This window comes from Rattus norvegicus, chromosome 9 (assembly GCF_036323735.1).
Source record: "Rattus norvegicus strain BN/NHsdMcwi chromosome 9, GRCr8, whole genome shotgun sequence".
Classification (NCBI taxonomy): domain Eukaryota; kingdom Metazoa; phylum Chordata; class Mammalia; order Rodentia; family Muridae; genus Rattus; species Rattus norvegicus.
This window is the reverse complement of record NC_086027.1, coordinates 65,838,701-65,859,528: the sequence shown is the minus strand read 5'-3', so window position 1 is coordinate 65,859,528 and position 20,828 is coordinate 65,838,701. Positions and strand designations below refer to the sequence as shown.

The 20,828-nt window shown below is 40.7% G+C and overlaps 1 protein-coding gene across 4 annotated transcripts in view; it reads left to right on the top strand.

The window, feature by feature from the left end:
* Satb2 (SATB homeobox 2) overlaps positions 1 to 17,178 on the top strand; it is a 186,219-nt gene extending 169,041 nt beyond the window's left edge. For 3 of the 4 annotated variants that reach the window (XM_017596603.3, XM_008767129.4, XM_063267604.1), the window contains one exon: positions 13,976 to 17,178. In XM_017596603.3, the coding sequence (XP_017452092.1) occupies positions 13,976 to 14,437 (462 nt within the window). In that variant the 3' untranslated portion in view covers positions 14,438 to 17,178. The remainder of the gene's footprint in view (positions 1 to 13,975) is intronic. The other variant, NM_001109306.1, reaches the window with a different exon arrangement.
* Positions 17,179 to 20,828: the final 3,650 nt, after the last annotated feature.

Below are 20,828 nucleotides of genomic sequence, written 5' to 3'. Positions count from 1 at the left end.
GGGAATTGACCCATCTATTAGAGCACCAAGTACTCATAAGCACTGAACTCTTCTCTCTAGATCTCTCTGCTTATTTGGTTTTGGTCCTGATGTGTTTCTTGGTATCATGACTACTTTATGCCAGAAACATAAGCAAACATATTTCTGTCTTTCTACAGTGTCATAATTTATTGAATAAGAGTAAATACATCATTTATCCATTTCAACAATAACAATTCAACAATAACAATAATAATCCTGTTTAGGCAGGTTGTTGTTGTTGTTTTTGTTATTGTTGTTGTCATTATTCCAATCATAACTGCTCATATTAACTTAGTTCATATCACACAGCACACAGAGAATATATCTGTAGACCTGGTTGCTTTACAGAAAGAGTACAAATTAAAGAGGCTTCAGTCACTCCTTTCTCCCAAAATGGAGTCAAAAGCTGATTTTAAAATGGAGTATCTGGGGCAAGGAAGAACCTGAAAACAAACAGACAGACAAACAAACAAACCATGTTTATGCAATATGAAGTATCTTAAAGCAGTGGTTTTCACCCTGTGGGTTGCGACTCCTTTTGGGTAGGGATCAAATAACCCTTCCAGAGGGGTCTGCTTAGAACATTGGGAAACACAGATATTTACATTATAATGGCCAACAGTAACAACATAACAGTTATGAGGTAGCAACAAAGATAATTCTATGGAGCTATACTAAAGGGTTGCACCATTACGAAGATTGAGAACCATGTTTTAGAGGAAGGTATGGCCTAATCTTACACTTGGTGGCCATTTAATTGAGACCTAGGTATTCCTCTCAGCCTCGCTGTTCTTACTGTACCAGCTCACTCAGTTGTATGAAGGAAGTGCTTTACTGGGCTGCCTCTTGGATGGTCACAGATTCTGTCCATTCCTAAGACCATTATTAATAACTGCAACATATTTATTTTACCCCAAACTATTCCAAAGTTGTTGGTATAGTTGTTCTCAATTTATTACCTTGAAGGCAATGCTATAAGGCCAAGGCTGTTTTAAGTCCCACGTTTCCTCCAACACTAATCTTACGTTAACAGATTATTGTGTCACAATGTTGTAATGCTTTTATCTTCGTCCAAAGCATTCATTTTGAGAAACAATTATTAACCTGCATTGAAAGCATACAAGTCTTCCCATAGTATCTTGGTTACAATATTGCAGGAAAGCCTGTCTAAGGCTCGAGGATATTGAACATGGATTTCCATGTTGGACTTCCTATCAGTTTGCTTGTTTGTATTGATTTCTTTTGACATGGCCTTCCTTTATTGAGCTCCACTCTCTCTCTCTCTCGCCATTTTTTAATCCCCATCCTACAGCTGTATGTGCTAAGAGCAATTGTACAAAGAAAACCAACTTATATTAAACCTGCCTGGAGTCAAAATGTAATCTAACACCTGTAGTCTGCAGTTTGTCATCACTTCATGGGTACTCTTTTTTAATAACATATTTCCTGAGTTTTGACCTTAGGATACAGTATAATCGCCCAAAAAAGCAACAGAACTGAACTATAGTTTTTAATAAGCCTTATAATGTTAGGATGTGAAATTACAGCCATAAGAGCCAACATAAGTAACATCATTTGAAGCTAAAAATAGTGCTGAGTTGTGTCTAAGAGAATATGTTTTGCCTGTGAAAATGTCTCTGAGTGATAAAGTCAAGAGGCAAATCATAACGTGTGTGTGATTTCCCTACAGCCCTGCTCTGGGGCCCTACATGATTTGACTCAAGCAAGGATGCTTTCAACTGCAGAATCTATTTTGAATGTTCTAGTAAAGAACTAGATAATCATTAGGGAAAGTCAGGCTCATGTCTCAAGCGTGATTCAAATAATATGGAAGTTTTCAATCTTTTTGGTCTTGTGACCCACTTTCATTTTTGCAGCTGATGACCCCAGTAATATGTAATGTATATCAGTCTTGCCCCCTGGAAATTAACCTTTACAGCTGAAGAGTCTGCTAAGTTTTAAATAATTGTACATAGTGTGTGCATGCGGGTGCACGTGTGCGCCTGTGTGCTTCTGTGTGTGTGTGTGTGTGTGTGTGTGTGTATGTGTGTGTGTGTGTGTAAAGGATATATTTTATGAAAATCATATTGCTAAAACTTAATATATACCAGCATTTATATACATTTGAAGATACTTTAATGTCAGATATGATATTTAATGCTTTTAATGCAAGGCAACTAGATTTCGCAGAAATGCTGTGTGCTTTATGTAATATGTACTTTTGGTTGAAGCTATAAAGTAATTAGGATAGCAAGAGATATTTCAACAGGCATTCCAGGTAATTGAGAAATTCTCTTTTGATATTTCAGCAAGACTTTGAAAGTGACAATGTTTTTGTTTGCAAAATGGAATTTTCCAAATGTAATCGAGCCAACGTACTGGCGAATATTTCATAGTTTTATACTTTATCATTGGTCTCCATTTAACTTTGACTGGATCCTTTGCCAGTGTATAACTCTGCAGTGTTATATATTGGTCACATGGGAAATATTGTTTTGTTCGTTTATGAAGATCTTATAAATGTTGAGATTTCTGAATATAGCATTTCTAAAAAGCATCTTTTAAACCACTACTAATTTTTGTTAGGAAAGTTTCTATGTGTTGGGATGTTGATAAGCTTATTGTGGCGGTTAAAGCTTTTCAAACTCTCATTTTTACTTAAAAGGTCAAATCTGACCATCACAAGTAAATACTGTTAGATATTTTACTTAAAGTGACAGGCTTACTTCATTCTCTGTGTATGTATGTATGTATGTATGTATGTATGTATGTATGTATGTATGTGCTTGTATGTGCAGTACATATACCTATGTGTGTGCATAGAGAGAAACTAGATAACACTGGATGCTCCACACACATACAAGAGTGAGTCTCTTTCTATAGCCCTGGCTGGCTAGAACTCACTATGTAAACCTCAAACTCAAGAGGCCTGTTTGTTTCTGTTTCCCAGGTGCTAGGATTAAAGACACACAGCAGGATCCATGTTAGTTTTTTGAGACACTCTCTTATTGAAGCTACTGTTTCCACTAGAGTAGCTGGTTATCAAGTTCCTAACCCAGAGAGCTGCCTGCTTCCTCCTGCCCAGTGTTGCCCAGACTCCAGCTAGATGCTATTGTACCTGGGTGCTGGTGATGAGAATTCAGTCCTCAACTTGTACAGCAAAAAGTTTACCCACTAAGCTTTTTCCAGCCCCTACCTTCCATTTTTAAAGAACTATCTACTCAAATCTGAATAATCATAGGTTTCCTATTAGTTGTCCCATCAAGTAACATGATATTCCACGGCATAAGAGCGTCTCAGCCTCAGTGTAAACAGTTGTAACGGAAGCATTCTGCTTGGAGACTAAGTGCGGGGAAAGTCTTTCTCAAGACCACCACATGACTTTGCTGTGTCACAGAAGAGCTTCATGCCAATGTCATTTCCCCACATAGAATATTAAGGAGAGATGTGTGTTTTCAAGTTGTGAGATTAATAATAATTAGTATTAACTAATAAGGTTGTGTCGCTTAATCAAGATTATTCTTACACAAAGGTGGTGTCACTGCAGACGTGAGCTTGTAAACACGAGCGGAAGGCTGCTGTGAGGTGTTTGGTACTATCATGTTGACTACCACGGGCCACACTTCCCTATCTGTAGTTTTGTGTCTTTGGTGCAAATTTTAGCACAGTCAAGGCAATGAGCAGTAACACTGTAGTTTTGTTTGGAAATAGGCTGCTGTCATGGCTGTCTTAATACAGTGCAGTTTCACTGAGCTCCATGGGTCTTGTTTGAAGAACCACTAGAGAGGACTATATGACCCTAAGAGTTCACACAGCTATGAGCCATTTCAAAGGGGACTCTGGCTCTGAGGTTCAGTTCTGTGTGACAAATGCTCCTGAGGCAGCTTCCATGTGCCAGGTACCATGGTAAGAGCTGGTAATACTTACGAAGTCTGCGGTGAAGGAAGGAAGGAAGAGAAGTTCCTAACAGAGATGTCCTCTCATCCATCTGGACCCTTAAGGTGAAAGGGCCAATCCCTGAAATTGTTGCTATTTTTAATAATAAGCATATTGACAGAAAAATGCATGAGGAATTTAGTATTGTTCTTTAAGTATTTCTCACATTTTAAAAATGAAACATGCTTAGAGTTGGAAAGATGGCTTAGCGGTTAAGAGCACATACTGTTCTCTTCCAGACACTCCAATTTCATTCTCAGCACCCACATTGGGCAGCTCATAACTGCCCGTAGCTCCAGCTTTAGGTGTCCCCTCTGCCTTCTTATTCAACATGCACATATTCACATATACATATGTACATGGTTAATAAAATAAATCCTTTGAAATGAAAATTGCTTTTTAAAAAGGCTTTGGTTATGGTCAGACCTCTGCCAAATATTTCATAGGTATGATCTTGCTTAATCTTTCTTCTTAATACTGCAAAAATGATCTGCCAAGGTGCCAAACACAGACTCAGAATAGCTTGCTCCAGATTCTCAAGGCCGACAAATAGTGGTACTTGGAGTAGGACCTGCCTTGAAACTAGAACTTTATAACCCCAAACTTGCTTGAAACTTCTAAACAGTTGATTGTTATGAGTTATCTAGTGCCCTAGAAGAGCAGAAATAGCGATATATATATATATATATATATTCATTCATAAGTATATGTATTCTATATACATCAACTTCATAAGTGTTTGTTCTTAACATATATATATTCTGAGAATATATACGTGTGTGTGTGTGTGTGTGTGTGTGTGTGTGTGTGTGTGTGTGTGTGTGTGTTCTCAGATAGATGCTAGAAGTAAATGCCTACACTTGGTGACAATGTCCTTACTTACTACATGTAGATTAATAGCAGGAAGAAGAGCCAGTGCTCAACAGGTAAAAGCAAAGCTAAAGCTAGAAACAGAGACCAGAGATGTGGGATTGGCTCAGTGCAGCATAACCAAGAAGTCCTGAGCATTTAGCTAGGCACGACATCCACAGTTCACAGCCCAGTGGGTGAGCTACGTTGGTCGTACAGTTGATTCCTCCAGTTTATAATCACCAATGTTAGGTGTTTCCCCTGCTGAATTTTTAGACTCAAATTAATAGTCTCTACTGCTGGTTTTGATGGGGTGGAGGGAAACTTGCCACTGAGTTGTTGAAACCTCAAGTACAGGACATTTTATATATAGTAACGGGTAAAAATAATACCATGCACCCGTTCCTGTGTTTGGTGTGCTACAGTGGACTTATGCCAAAGGGCTTTCAACCAATTGTTCTTGTTGGTTTATATATTTTTTCTTGGAATTTTTGATGCAGAAATATTTTTTTGATTATTTATTGGCATAGATGAGGTAAAACAAAGTGGGTAAAAGATTTTGACTTTAACGCTTAGTAGATGTGGACAGAAGATTGTCCTTGTCCTAGTCACCTCCTGCTGCTGTGCCTTATGCTGTGAACAAGGCTTACTTGTGTGGGTGAATCTTGTCCTAGAGAGCCACACTTGGCCACCTGGAAAGCTGCATTAACCTGTTACCATGCTTCCACCACCCTCTACAGTCACCTCCATAATCATTTCTCATTTTCTCTATATAAAAACGACCACAAAGTCTTGGCTTATTATAAGTAATCCAGTTCACCCCGTAATGATACAGTGAATTATATACTTTCCTAAACTTAATCATTCAAGATCTTACTTCCTTCCCTGCAGGCAAGAACCATTATACTTTACACATGGCTCCCAGCTGGTTTTCATTGAGGCCTTCAAAATCTATTTGAACGCTGAGAGCTTTAAGAAGAGGGCTTTATCTCTCTCCGTCGGCTTTTGTCATGGTACCGTGAGCTCCTTCTGTTCTCCAAGGTTTTAGTTTTAAGACAGAGAAGCAACATGTGTCCATATTATAGCTCTGCTTTGTAACTGGTCAGGAAGGCTCTGTTTGGATGATGGCATCCCTTAGAAATATATCTACAACTTTTCTTCCTGAATTGTTAGTTTCATGTTCATTCATGTACACATGTGTTAATATCTCAGCTCAGAGAGATTTCAGAAAATAAAAAGAAAGGAACTTTACCAGGCTTTGAACTTTTAACTCATTTAAGTAAGCCCATGGCTTACTTATTCACCAACTCTCAATTGTTGGACCTAGACCTCCTTATTTAGAAGCCCTCTAAATGAATGGGTCCAGTTGTTGTAGGTACCCCTGTAAGTACCCAGATATTTGGTGAGTGGATCTACTTTTCTCTCTGCCAACTCAAAGCTAAGATTGTGTAACACAATTCCTTTTAGGTGCGGTAAGTGCCACAGCTGAAGAAGGCAGCCGTCAATTAAATGTAGACTAATTATTTCTTCGAGGGTAGAAATGTCTAGGCACATTTCTGGCTACTTTACACTAATGTTCTTATGTGGAATAATTTACTGATGATCTAGGAACACAGTATAACTTGAATATTTCGGATTTAGTACATGAGCACACAGCTATTCGCCCTGTGTCTTATACTAGTATTTTACAGCTCAAGCTGTGGTTTTGGCTAGAATAGATCATATGATCACGGTCTCTCGGGGATTGTATCACCCTGAGCTCCACATGCTCCAGGACTGGATCCATCTCTCTCTGGTGTCACTGCTTGACAGTGCAGGACCAAGTACTTTATATGAATATGGAGCACCTTGGCCCAGGCCGTCCGTCTTAGTGTTGTACACAGGAGGTGTCCAAGCACCTGTGATGTGGCTAAGAGGCTGAAGAACTGAAGGCCGTTTTAAAAATATATTTAAATTAATTTAAATGTAAGTTGGGGGGATGTCCGGAAAAATAGCTCACTTGCTAAAGTGCTTGCTACACGTACTAGGACGTGAGTTTATATCCAGAACCCATGGTGGTGTGCTCCTAATCCCAGTGCTGGAGAGGTTGAGACTGGTGAATTCCTGCAACTAAATGGCCAGCCAGTCTAGCTTCCTCAGTGCATTCCAGACCCTGTGTCAAAAAAAAAAAAAAAAATGAAGCATGGGGAGTTAAAGGTGCCTGGGAATAGACATCCAAAGCTGACCTCTGACCTCATTCCACAGACATGCTCACACATTAGCACACACATGGAATAAATGTCAAGCTGTCTGCAGCCATGGCCCCTGCATTGGAGAGTGTACTCCAGTGGGCTAGCCTTGTTGTTTTCCAGATACTGCATGCTTGTCCTTTTCTCCCAGCCTGTTTGCTTGCTTCCTTTTTCTGGAGCACTTTTCATACATGTCAGGCCGCTCCCTGCCTTCCCCCTCTCCTTCAGACCATTCACCTATGCTGCTTCCTCAGTGAGCTTTCCCCAGTCACCTCTCTGGAGCACCTCCTTCACCTGTGTGTTTCTGCCACTCATAATCCTCCTCTGGGATGTCTGACTAGGAGTTTGTTTCCCCTCTGCTCTAAGGACCTACTCAGCCTCCCTCTGTACACTCTGCTCATGGGCTTCATGTTCAGACCCAAGAGATACAGAATGCATGTTCTGTCACAAGCTGTGAGTGCTGAACATATTTGGTTTTCTTATTATGTGGGTCAAAACATGGGATTACCATGAAATAAAGTATATATGTGATCTATATCATATGTAATGTACATAGAATATATATATATATATATATATATATATATATATATATATATATATTTGAAGCATTTGGCTTAGATTTCATGGATGCTAATATCCATTCTGACTGCTACTTTCTACCACTGGAATTTGTATATGTCAATACTGTGACCCCTCCCACCATAGTCATGTTGAAAACAAATGAATGATGCCATGATAGAGAGGTTTGAAAATATGCTTTTCAGGAATCTTGTTATAGAAATACCAAAAATGCATTTGTGACAGAAAATTCCAAAACCCAAAAGAACCAAGAAGAATTAGTGGGTACATAAAGGTTGAAAGTAGAGGCATTTGCTGTCTTTACAAAGTGATGTGTTTTATTATGTCAGAACATCACAGGAAGATGGTGCAGCATTAGAGATTAAAGAGCAACCATTGGGCCCTAAAAGTTTTGCCTGGTTGTAAGAACAAGTCTCAGTGTACAGCCCAAGCTGCCTTTGAATTCTCAAACCTCTTGCTTGATATATTTCACAGCTGCACCACATCACACTGGTTCTGGACCCATAGCTTTTTTTTTTTCCTCTTGAGTGGTGGTACAGTAAAAATCAAAAGTAAAATCATAGCTCTTAAACATACAGAATAATCTTTCAGACCTGTTTTCATCCCTTTAATCAATACCCACATCAATGCAGAGAATATTTTCAGCATCTCCCAAAGACTGTCTCCTAACCTTTCAGTCAGTAACTCTCAATGACAGTGTGCTCCATGGCATTGCCACTTGACCTGGAACTTGCTCTGTAGACCAGGCTGGCCTCAAACTCAGATCTGCCTGCCCTGCCTCCTGAGTGCTGGGATTAAAAGCGTGCACCACCGCCCAATTGCTTCGGGCTTTCTTATTGCAGTGTGTTTTTTGTTTTTTCTTTCTTTCTTGGCTCTCCCATAAGTAGAATCTTTAGTCTTTCGAACCTGACTCCTTTTGCACAGCAATAAGTTTGTGGTAGTTCCCCACAGTGGGCTAGTTGGCTTGGCATCCTTCATAATATAATATAATATAATATAATATAATATAATATAATATAATAGTTTACTTATTCTATCACTGGGGAACACTTGTATTCTTGTTACTACAGGTTTTATGTGACTGTAGATGTTAAAAACTAGCCAGAACAAGGATGGCATCAGCTGTCACACCAACGCTGAAGGAGGAAAACTCCAGGGCCTCACTCCGACACAGGAACTAAAGGCAGCAAAAGAATAATGAGAATGAGCAAGAAAAGTCTTCCCTAGGGAGGAGCATACCAATGACTGTCCAGCCTTGAAAACACACACACACGCGCACACACACACACACACACACACACACACACACACACACACACACAGAGAGAGAGAGAGAGAGAGAGAGAGAGAGAGAGAGAGAGAACAAGTGAAGAAAAAAGAATCCATGAATTTGAAACAGAGCAGAGAACATATGGAAGGCTTTGGAGGGAATAGAAGAGAAAAGTTTTATAATTATATTATAATCTCAAAAAATTTAAAAAAGATTAAAATAACCTAGCAAGTTATAAATAAATGCAAGAACTTCCCAATGAACTCTGGAATGGGATTGCTTGCAAGTGTGTCCACCAAGGATCAGTGGGGTGTCTCCCATGGTATTTTCTGGAGACACAGACTTAACCTTGACCCATTCTACTTACTAAAAGGAAGCAGACAGGTGCCATAACATATTCAGACAGGAAAACCATGACTTACTGAAGTGAGATTATAAACCTGTCCTGTGAGAAAGAAAGAAGCTAAAATTATTAGTGGGAGAAATCAGGGAAGAAATGGAGGAAGAGAGAGATATGGATGGATGGATGGATGGATGGATGGATGGATGGATGGATGGATGGATGGGTGGATGGGTGGGTGGGTGGGTGGGTAGATGGATGGATAGATAGACAGACAGACAGACAGACAGACAGACAGACAGACAGACAAACAGATAGATAATAGAGAATGAATTGCTACTAACCTCTAGATGAGAGGAATTGGAGAGTGCATGGACTGAGTTTGCTCTTGGCAAAGACCATTTGTAAGTGAGAGAGTTGGAGGTGTGAAGCTGCACTTCCTGTTTCCCCACGTACTGTGCTCATTGTGGAAAGCACTACCCAAAAAGAATGCACAGACCCTGGATAGATGAAACATCATTCAGACCTTTTGCTAGAAACTATCTAGAGACGGTAGTTCTTCGACTAGTGGGGGTAGAACATTTTGGAAAAGTAAAGATAGTTGTGGCAGACATCTTTGGAGATCACTACTTTCTAGATGTTTTACGTGCTATGGTTGGGAGGCAGACAGTCATTGGCCAGTAGCAAGATACAAGCAAAAGACTCAGTAACTTATAAGGCAGTTCACTTTTAGAGATAGATGTTCATTTTGTCTTCTGTATTTTGCCTGATCTTTTCATGTCTGTTAGAAAATACTAGAACTCACTTTATGCCTGTATTGTCATGCCCACCAACCCACTCTTCTGTATTGCTTGGTCAGAAAGTACATTTCATTTTATGGGGAATTTTTATTGCCAGTATCTCTTTTTAGAAAGGCTTTACTAGTCTGTGATCTGCAAAGTCCCCTGGGAGTCCATTTTTTCCAGCCTGATTTCTCCCTATACTCCTGACCGTGTAGAGGAGTGTCCTCCAGTGCAGCACATTCCCAGTTACCTCTTTGTCCAGACTACACTGTCATGAAGAATTGTAGGATTACCTTTCTATTTCTCTATTTTAGAATCAAGTAAGCCGTGAGTAAGCCGTTCTGCTAGTCTCGTTATTGTGTCTCACATTTGTCCTCTTTGTGCATTTGTGTTGTGGTGCTCCGTCCTAGGAAACGAGGGGAAGTGGAGTAGTCCAACTGGTAGGGCCTAAGGAGAGCAAATGCTATCATGCAGAAAGATTATAGTAACTTCAAAGTATAGTTTTGGAAAATCTCTTTAAATCTACTGAGCGCACAATGGAAACCCCTTAAGAACCAATCTAATTATTCAATTAAATGGAACCGTTCTGCTGGCTTTTACTACAGAAGGCAAGCATAATTTAGAAAATGGAGCACTTTAATTCTCTTTTGTTTTCCAATTAACAGAGTTGCTCTAATAGGGACCACTCGTGCTTGAGCACATGTCCGGCTAGAATGTACTTTGTCCCTGATTCCAGTCCTCTTTCTCACCAAAAGCCGAGCCCCTCACCTGTTGACACAGAGGTTTATTTATTAGCACGCTCACACTGCCCACATCATAGGCCCTGAGCACACATCCTCCTGTTGTCAAAGCCACCGAGAGCCCTGGGAGCCTGCAATGCAGCCCCGCTCTCCCTGGCGGGGATAATTAGGACGTTGGAATAACGGAGGTCTCACTTTTTTTGCTGATGCCAGCTCACCACATCAGACCACATGAGTTTGTTCTTAGTTGAAAGTGGTAACAAAAACGCTAAGAACATTGCCTTTAATTGGTCAGCACTATTTGGACGCTAGTCCTCTGTTTTATAGTCCATTGTTTTCTGTTTCTTTCTGCTACCAGCCAGCAGCTGATTATAGTAGGTAGTCTCATTATGTAGCCCAGGCTGGCCTTGTGGTTGAGGTTCTTTGTTCTCCAAGCTTCCCACATGCTTATACAGCTGTGGGCCACCATGCCGAGCCCCTTTCAGCTTTCATAGTTAGTGGTAGTAATTTGAAAAACAACCTATTCCTGTGGCTGCCATATTTTATCTCCTCTACTATTTATTAAATTCTATAAAAAGCTGCATGTTTTCACTTGTGCAAGTAGGCTTTTCATCAAAGGCCCCAGAGACTGGTGCAAATGGCAGATTCTCTCACCTTTAGCTGCTTTGAGGCCAATGCTGGTTCTTAGTTAAGCAATGGACCACATGGCTAGTCCTGTGCTGGGAGGAATGGTGGCAGGGATGATACCATGGGTGATTTGGGTTTTTTTTAAGTGTGGCTACATACACTTCTTTTTCTGTGTTGCTTGGACCTAATTCTCCCTGGACTCTGGAAATGTGTAATCTGGAACCCTGGTTTGGGAGAACCTTTCACAAAATATTTGAAAATTGTAAAGAAGAAGCATGTGTCATTTTTAAGTGACCCTGTCGTTATAATGGGCTCAGAGAGGACACAGGAAGTTGGGCAGCGTCTTAGCACAGGCATTGTGATCCTCTCCTCTGTGCATGACCGCCCGCCTCTCAGCAGAGATGACCATTGCTGCCTTTTAATTCTGCGACATGTAGCTGCAAGACAGCTGCAGTGTTGGCCATGTCTCCTTGCTGGGTGACATTCTCCCTTCCAGTCTTCGTAGAGTCAGTAAGTTCATATTAAAATGGAAGTTATTTCATGCAGTGGTAACAGTGGTGGCTGAGGCCCACTTAGGGTTTTCTTTCATGAACGTGTAGCATAGGTAGAAATAAAAAGAGGTATACTTATGAAAAAAAAAGAAAAGAAATATTTAAATTTTAACAGCTAGCTAGTAAATCTTGCAATTAAAAATTAAGAAATAGAAACTTGGAAGTATGTTCAAAACAGGGTTAATTAGTTTATAGGGATATTAAAATGCCTATCTAAATGTGGTTAAAGCAGTCAATTAAAATTTAAACATACAGAATCTTAAATTGCTTGAAATTTTTTACATATTTAAAATAATATTTAAAGAGCAAAATCAGAACTAAAAGAAGATAAGATTTTTTTTTTCATTCGATGAAGGGTGTGTTATCCATTTCAAAGTACTATTTCTCTCTACCACCTGGGGAACTATGTGGCCAAGAAGACCAATGATTATCACTGACTGGAAGTTTGCACCAAGCCAGGGATAGGCTAGTTGTGACTTCCTGGGCCAAATCCAGTCTCAGTGGGCAGAGTTGAGCTCATTTGCTTTCCCAAGAAGCACTGAGCAGTGACTATGCCCCCTTACTGAGAAGATTCCCTGTTGCCTCTGCCCTTCAGGACAGTGTATTGCTTATACAGTATGCATTTAATATCTGAGCCATGCTTGAGATGCCACTTCCTTTTTCTTTCTTTCTTTCGTTTTTTGTTTACATTTCCAATGATGTCCTCCACACAACCCCCATCCTATTCCCCCTCTCTCCCCTCCCCTTTGCCTCTATGAGGTGCTCCTTCACCCACTCACCTACTCCTACCTCATTGCTCTAGCATCCCCCTACCCTGGGGCATCAAGCCTCCATGGGGCCAAGGTCCTCCCCTCCCATTGATGTCAGAAAAGGCCATCCTCTGCTACATATGCAGCTGAAGCCACAGTTGCTCTATATGTGCTCTTTGGTTGGTGTTTTGTCCCTGGGAGCTCTGGGGAATCCAGTTAGTTGATACTATTGTTCTTCTATGGGATTGCAACCCCCTCCTTATCCTTCAGTCCTTCTCCAACTCTTTCTTTGGGGTCCCCCAGCTTAGTCTAATGGTTGGCTGTGAGTATCTGCATCTGTATTGGTCAGGTGCTGGTAGAACCTCTCAGGGACCAGCCATACCAGGCCTCTGTCAGCAAGCGCTTCTTGGCATCAGGGTTTGTGTCTGCAGAGGGAATGGATCCCTAGGTGGGTGAATCTCTAGATGGCCGTTCCTTCCGTCTCTGTTCCATACTTTATCCCTGTCTTTCCTTTGGACAGGAACATTTCTGGGTTAAAATTTTTGAGATGGGTGGGTGGCTCCATCCCTCACCTGGTAGCCATGCTATCTACTAGAGGGGGTCTCTACAGGTTCTCTCTCCCCTTTGTTGGGTATTTCAGCTAATGTCATCCTGGTTGGGCCTGGGAGCCTCTCTCTTCCCAGCAGGATGCTACTTTCTTAATCCTTCTCTGACACAAGATGAGATGGAGGTTCAAAGACCTGCCTAGCTCCCCCAGCTTGCAGAGGAGTCTAAAGTTGAACTGTAGTACCTGTCATTAGTGCAATTGGGTATCTTTACAAGTGGAGGTGATTTAAAGCCAAGCTCCTCAATGAAGCCCTGCTCCATATAACCTCAGGTACATGGCTTAACTACTCAATGGCCCACAATTTCAATGATGGTTTAGTTTATCCGATTCTTTTCTTTTTTTTCTTTTCTTTCCTTGTTGTTGTTGTTGTTGAAACAAAGTCTTGCTCTGCAGTCTAGTCAGGCATCAAATTTCAGTGTAGCCCAATAAACTCAGATTCGTGGACATCTTCCTGCCCTCACCTCCTTCACGTTGGAGTTATACAAGCGTGTCCTACCTTACCTGGCTCACATGACTCTTAGGATTTCACATTTCATAGATGAGAATCTAAATCTTCAGAAATGATTTCAGCTTTCCCAAGACTTGCCTTTGTCTGAGTGTAGTCTGAAGGAGATAATGAATGCCGCAGAGGTCTGGTGGCCTTGCAAACTTAAGATCCCAGTCACACTAAGTCTTCCCTCTTCTGCTTTTCAGGTCCTTCATCGACAGCAGTCCCAGCCAACTAAGGAGAGCTCCCCTCCCAGAGAAGAAGCACCCCCACCACCTCCTCCAACAGAAGACAGTTGTGCCAAAAAACCTCGGTCTCGCACAAAGATCTCCTTGGAAGCACTGGGCATCCTTCAAAGCTTCATCCATGATGTAGGCCTCTATCCTGACCAAGAAGCCATCCACACACTCTCAGCCCAGTTGGATCTCCCTAAACACACCATCATCAAGTTCTTCCAGAACCAGAGGTACCATGTGAAGCATCATGGGAAGCTGAAGGAGCATCTGGGCTCCGCGGTGGACGTGGCGGAGTATAAGGACGAGGAGCTGCTGACAGAGTCTGAGGAGAACGACAGCGAGGAAGGCTCGGACGAGATGTACAAGGTGGAGGCCGAGGAGGAGAGCGCAGAGAAGAACAAGGTGGCCCCTGCTGAAACTGACCAGAGATAATGTGAGCTCCACAGGCAGCGCAATACATGGGTCCAAGGACTTTCCGCTTTAGTTTCTTTTAAAGTTCCTCTCGGCTTTGTTTTATTTTGTTTTTTATTTTATGTCTGTTTTATTTTTCTTACCCTTAATGGCATTCCTCTGTTACACAGGATAGCCTATAGACTGAGTGAACTCAGAGTTTCTGAATCAGACGTCGCCTTGGCAAAGACACTAAGTGTTAAACTTTTACAATTGACTGGACCATAGTAATTCTAGTCACGGGAGACCCTGCCATCATTCTTGGACCTACGAAGAGACACCAGACAAGTTCCAGGATGGGAAGACCCAGGAAATAAATGAAGGAAGCTACGAGTGTGTGTGTATATGTATATGTACATATCTCTATATTTACATATATATATTAAAAATTGCATGGGACAGAGAACTTTACAATTTGAAGGACTAGACTGTGAAATGAGTTCTTAAACAAAAGACTCGTGTATGTATAAAAAATAATACCACTTCACAGTGAGTCGCTTTGACTTTTGGAGAAACTGCAGCCTGCTCTCAGGGCGGGGTAACTATTTTTGAATTCCTATTTATTTTGTGTGTTTGTCCCTGATTTTTTTTTTTAATTCTATGGCTTCCTATCTGGCAGCTTAATGGGTAATTTTTGAGGTATGTATTTAACAAAATAACACTGCCAAAAAAAAAAAAAAAGAGAGAAAAGAGGAAAGAAGAGAGTAAAGTGAGAGACAACCAGGGCCTGTTAAAAAACGACGTAAGGCAAATGACTCCTAAGGACATAATGCACACTTTAAGACAATGACGCAACGCCGTGACCTTCCGCACTCCGTTACTGAGTATGTCAGCACTGTAGCGAGCAGGTGTATTCTGTGGTGGAATCCCGAGCCAAGTTCAGTGCAGGGGAAACTTGACCTTTAGCGCAGTCTCGATGAATGACATTCTGATATTGGATGACCTATGGGATCCATGCTATGAGCCACATTTTGTCGTGAAGTTTATTTACCTGCTTGTGGCTTCAAATCTTAAAATTATTAAGCCTGCTCATTTAAAATTGTTGGGATGTTACTGTTTCCTTTCGTTTCATTTTTGTTTTCTGGATTTCTTTTGTTTTTGTTTTCATTTTGTTTTGTTTTAAATAGAGCATAGTTCAAGGTAATGCTAGGTTAGAGAAAGAAGTTTCTGCCCGGTTTGAGGGGCTTCCACTCAAATGAATCTCCACCCGCCCCGCTCCCCAAGCGTTTCTTACTCCTCTTCCGTTTGGACTTCTTTTCTTCACAAACCCCCTTCGCTTAGCCAAACCTCTGCAGACCCTGAGCTCACGTGCCTCTGCCCTTCCCCTGCCATGGCAGCCCTGACAGGAACCTGGTTTGGAATCATTATGCACCTCCAGGCAATAAATAAAGTAAGGGAAGCAATTTCAGCAGAGTCACCTACTCATCGGAAAAGGAAATAATTGTCCCAGTGCCCCACATTGCGCTTACCTTACGTAAAGCAGAACTAATGCCAACGGGCTGTTTTGTGAAACAAGCGTTAAGCTGCAGTCTACCACACTTTGCCAAGTCTCCTCCAGTTTCCTATTAGAAACAGTAGCATTCCCTTCCAGTTCCACTGACAGAGATAGCAAGGGGCCAGGCCCCCAGAACCCACTCCAGGCTTGAGACGGCCACTCAACAGTCCCGCACGGTTGGATTTTGTTTTGTTTTGTCTTGTTTTTGAGTTGTATCCTCATGCAACCTTGTCAAAGACCTCATGCAATATCACTTTGAAATTTATTTTCTGTTTACTACACAAACATTGTAATATAACTGTTAATACTATTTATATATTTGAAAGGTATAAGAGGTAGGAGTTTAAAAAAAACAAACCTCTATGTGTAGATATTAACTCAGAAATTACACTATACAGGGAGAAGACACGTTGCAATACAAGCTAATTCTAGCTGCTTAGTAACCTCTGGAGTTTTCAAAGGGACGTTTTCCTGTACTTTTTCAAATAATGATGTTTAAAACAGTTAACCTTGACGTGAGTGTCACGCGTCTTTGCAAAAGGATGGCTGTTTGCAATCGAGGCCTGGGCCTGCCCTTCCCCTTTCTGTAGATGCTGCAGCTTTAATCCGAGAGTTCACAGTTGCTGCTTCCTGATCTCCGAGTTACTCTTTCCAAATTGTCTTCTGACACTGTTGCTGAAGTCACTCTGTACACACCCTCCACACCGATTTTTTTGCCAAGCTCTTACAGGTGGTTCATCGATCGATGGCATCCGCATTTGGTATCTTTTACACTTCAACCAAAAATTTATTAGGTATTTTTCAATGCTAAGTCTTGCCTTTTGTTTTTTAATTTCACTGCCGAGTTTGCAGTGATTCTAAGTGAATCTGTGGGCATTTTAGCCTGTGGTCTTGCCAGATCTTTGCGAATTACAATGCATATATGTCTATTTATTCAATATCTGTCATATAATATCTATTTGGAAGAAGAAACTTTCTCTTGTAGTGCCTCTTGACAAAGCACAATTTCCCGCCTTTTTTTTTTTTTTGTGAAATGAAGAAAAAAAAAACAAATTGTGTTTTATTGCAGTATCAATAATGTGAATAAGGATTAACATATTGTAAATGTTCTTTTTTCCATGTAAATCAACTATCTTTGTTATCACTAAGTGATAATTTTTAACTTATGTGCATTGTTAGGCTGTTAGAATTTTTTGGTTGTTAAATAAAACGCATTCAATAAATCTGACTTTGTTTTTGTCAAATAGTTTACTGGGCATGGTTCCCCCTTTCCCACTTTAAGTCTTCCAGTGGAACAAGACCTGGAGAATCTAAGAAAAATGTTTTAGAAAGAAGACAGTGGTACCCGCAGTTATAGATGTTTCGGTTCTTTTCAGCGTGTGGATTTAATTGCACATATAAACTGTGTGTGTGTCTATCTCAGTATATCTGAACACACATATGTTAACTGTGTGTCTCTCAGCATACTTGAACATACACATGTGAACTGTGTGTCTCTCTCAGCATATCTGAACACACACGTTAACTACATATGTGTCTCAGCATATCTGAACATACTCATGCTCACCTGCTATCATGGGCGACCTGAAGAGTCGTTTAGCCACTGTCTTGTCATATATGAACAAAATTCAAGTGTGAAAAGATATTTGTGGGCTCACTTCTTTATTTTTCTAGTGAATATTTTCTGTTTATAATTAAAAAACCACAAATGACTGCGTGTCAGGAAACTTTTGGAGCACATATGTCCATGGTTAATGGACATAATAAAAGTCTTTTATATTTAGAGCTTGGGCACCATAATGTGTGCTTAGAGGGATGCTGGAAGGATTGATGTATCTGAGAAATGTGCGAAAATGATTTTTTAGAAAGTGCTTACCATGGAAAAAATTACTCTAAAGACTAAAGTTAATAAGGAAAGAGCAACTGTTTAGTTGCAGAGAAAGTAAGTTTAAAAAATGATTTGGGTATTTAGATAAGGTCAATTTTTCCTGCCTTTTTCCTTTTCTTATCTCTCTGCTTTGGTGGGTGGGCAGATTAATTTTTCTTTCCTTTTTCCATGACAGTTTGTAGCCTACATGCCAGGTAACTCTATCTTAAGGACAGACAGCTAAAACTAGGTGTTTACAGAAATGCAGACAACTGAAGTTTTTTTGAGGGCTAGCAAGAACTTAACTTGGGGGTGACCCACATTCTCAGTACAAATGTAAGTGAGCTCTGGTTTGGGGCGTGGAGGCCAGGAAGGAAAGCAATGGAGGGATAATTAGACTTTTAACAAGGTAGTTCCACACTCCACATGCCTTCTGCATGTTTAGAGGCTGGAGTTCACCAGAGATAAACTGTAAAGTGAAAACTACAGCCAGACACATGAGCAGCTCTGCCTGGGGACAACCTCGTACTAGCTGCTTCTATTTCCAAGGAAATTCAAAGAAATGTTTGGACTTCCAGAAGAGTCACTGCTTTGTGGGGTGGACTATAAATACAAGAGAAAATATAAATCGTCTTCTAGAGTGGTTTTGAAAGGCTTAGCTGCATATACGAGGGAAAGGGGACAGAAAAATACTAAGACATTGTCTCCTCAGGTATATGACATGACTAAGGTAAGTTGGCTTCACAAAACTGTCAGAGTTCCCTGACCTCCATCCAAGGTTCCATTTTCCCTGCATTTGTTGGTCTGTGTTCACTCTTCATGGTCCATAATAACTGTTAGAGCTCTGGCTGTCACTTCTACTTTCCATAGACATGGATGGGGAGTAATAAACAATTCCATACGTCTATCTTGGAGAGTTTTTACAAGCCCTATGTCGGAATACACGGGAGGGAAGGGAAGTGTTTCTGGCTATACCATTAGCTCCAAGGAGAGTGTGTATGTGGAGTCAGCTAATAGCTTCTGCCCCAGAAGATATCCAAAAAGGATGCTGAAAATAATAGATAAGGGAAAAAGGAAGTGGCATATTTTCCCCAGCAATCTTCCCTGGATCATCTATCTACCTCCTGCTCACCCTACATTCATTATCCCCATTCTGGGGTCTAACCGGTTTCAACATCATGAAGTCTGTCCAGACAGTTTTGCTGATGTGTTGCAAATCCTGTGGTCACACAGTTCCCAAGGCTTCCCACCATCCTGGATCTCACAGCATGGTGTAGTTCTTATATTGTGTTCTTCTTGATACCCAAACTTTGCATCTGCATTCCAGTCAGTGCCCTAGGACAGTGCTTCATATATGGTCAACAAAAACAATGCTTTGCAGGGCTCAGAGGTGGGGGGAAGAAAGCTTACTATGTGGTTGATAAAGGCTGGGGATATAAAGTCTGCATGAAGCCCTGTTTTCATCTCAACATCACATAAACTGGGTATGGTAGACCAAGCTATGATCCCAGTACTCAGGTAGTAGATACTAGAGTATCAAGAAATCACTAGCTACATCATGAGTTTGAGGCTAGCCTGATCTACATAAGGAAAGAAAGAAAAAGAAAGAAAGAAAGAAAGAGAGAAAGAAAGAAAGAAAGAAAGAGAGAGAGAAAGGAAGAAAGGTATTCAAATAGAAAGCATACTTTCCAATAGTGAAGAGGAATACACACACACACACACACACACACACACACACACACACACACACAACAATAAAAAGAGGTTGTGAATTTGAAAAAGCAAAGCAAGGAGAGATATATGGAATTCTTTGAAGAAAGAAAAGAGAAGGTGAAATGATATAACCTCAAAAATAAGATAAATTAACAAAGCTCTTCCTAAAATGATCCATTTTCCAAGATTCTAGTGCATGGGATGGTTATCCCCCATCCCTAACCACTGGACAATCAGAGCCAGCCCTGTGTGGCTAGTTCACATCTGCTAGGTTGATGTTTATAAGGCAAAGCCCTGAAGACTAAAGTGGGGTTTGGAACCATAAAAAGCTGGGTTCTCAGGGTTGCACCATCATCCCAGGTCACATAACACTAAGTTACGTCTCTAACCTACCATCCTCATCTAAACAGAAGGGAAAAACTGAGACTGGAGTTCAGTCACTGAACACATGCTTAGCAAGGGTATAGCCCTCAACCAAACCAAAGTCACGGGAAATGAACCAAACTGGTAGTGGTATGGATGGTCCAATATTTGTGAAAACATTTTGAAACCTCAAAGCCTAGTAGAAATACCACACTCTGCAAATCATAACTTGCTAAATACTACTCCATCATTCATTCTGTTATTTTGTTTATGAATTCGCAGGAACTCCAATGAAAATGAGGTGGCAAATACACTTTTGTGTGATTAAAACACACATTTAATTAAGACCTGGTGATGAGATGCTGTGATCAACTCCAAGAATCTGTAAGGATCTACTGAGCACAGGCATTGGCCTCAACTCTTTTTATTAAATATTTATTTTATGTATATGAGTACACCGTAGCTGTCTTCGGACATACCAGAAAAGGCCATCAGATCTCATTACAGATGGTTGTGAGACACCATGTGTTTTCTGGGATTTGAACTCAGGACCTTTGGAAGAGCAGTCAGTGCTCTTAACCACTGAGCTATCTCTCTAGCCCCTTACTGCAGTATCAATTCACTTCTGAATCCATTTAAATTAATTATTTTAAGCCAGACATAGTGGCATGCATCTTTGATCCCAGCTCTTGGGAAGACAGGCAGAGGTTTATAGAACAAGCTTGAAGTCCGTCTGGGCAACATCATATAACCTTCAGGCCAACCTAATCTACAGGTTTCAAAATTAGTGTAAGGGATTTTTGTTTTCTGTAACATGAGAAGGTTATATTCAAGGAGCTGACTCGTATAAGAAATGACTAATTACAGTGGTTTTTGTCTGTGGAGTTTATTAGAAATGAGCATATAAGAAGAACTATGTTATGGTGGTCAGGGTC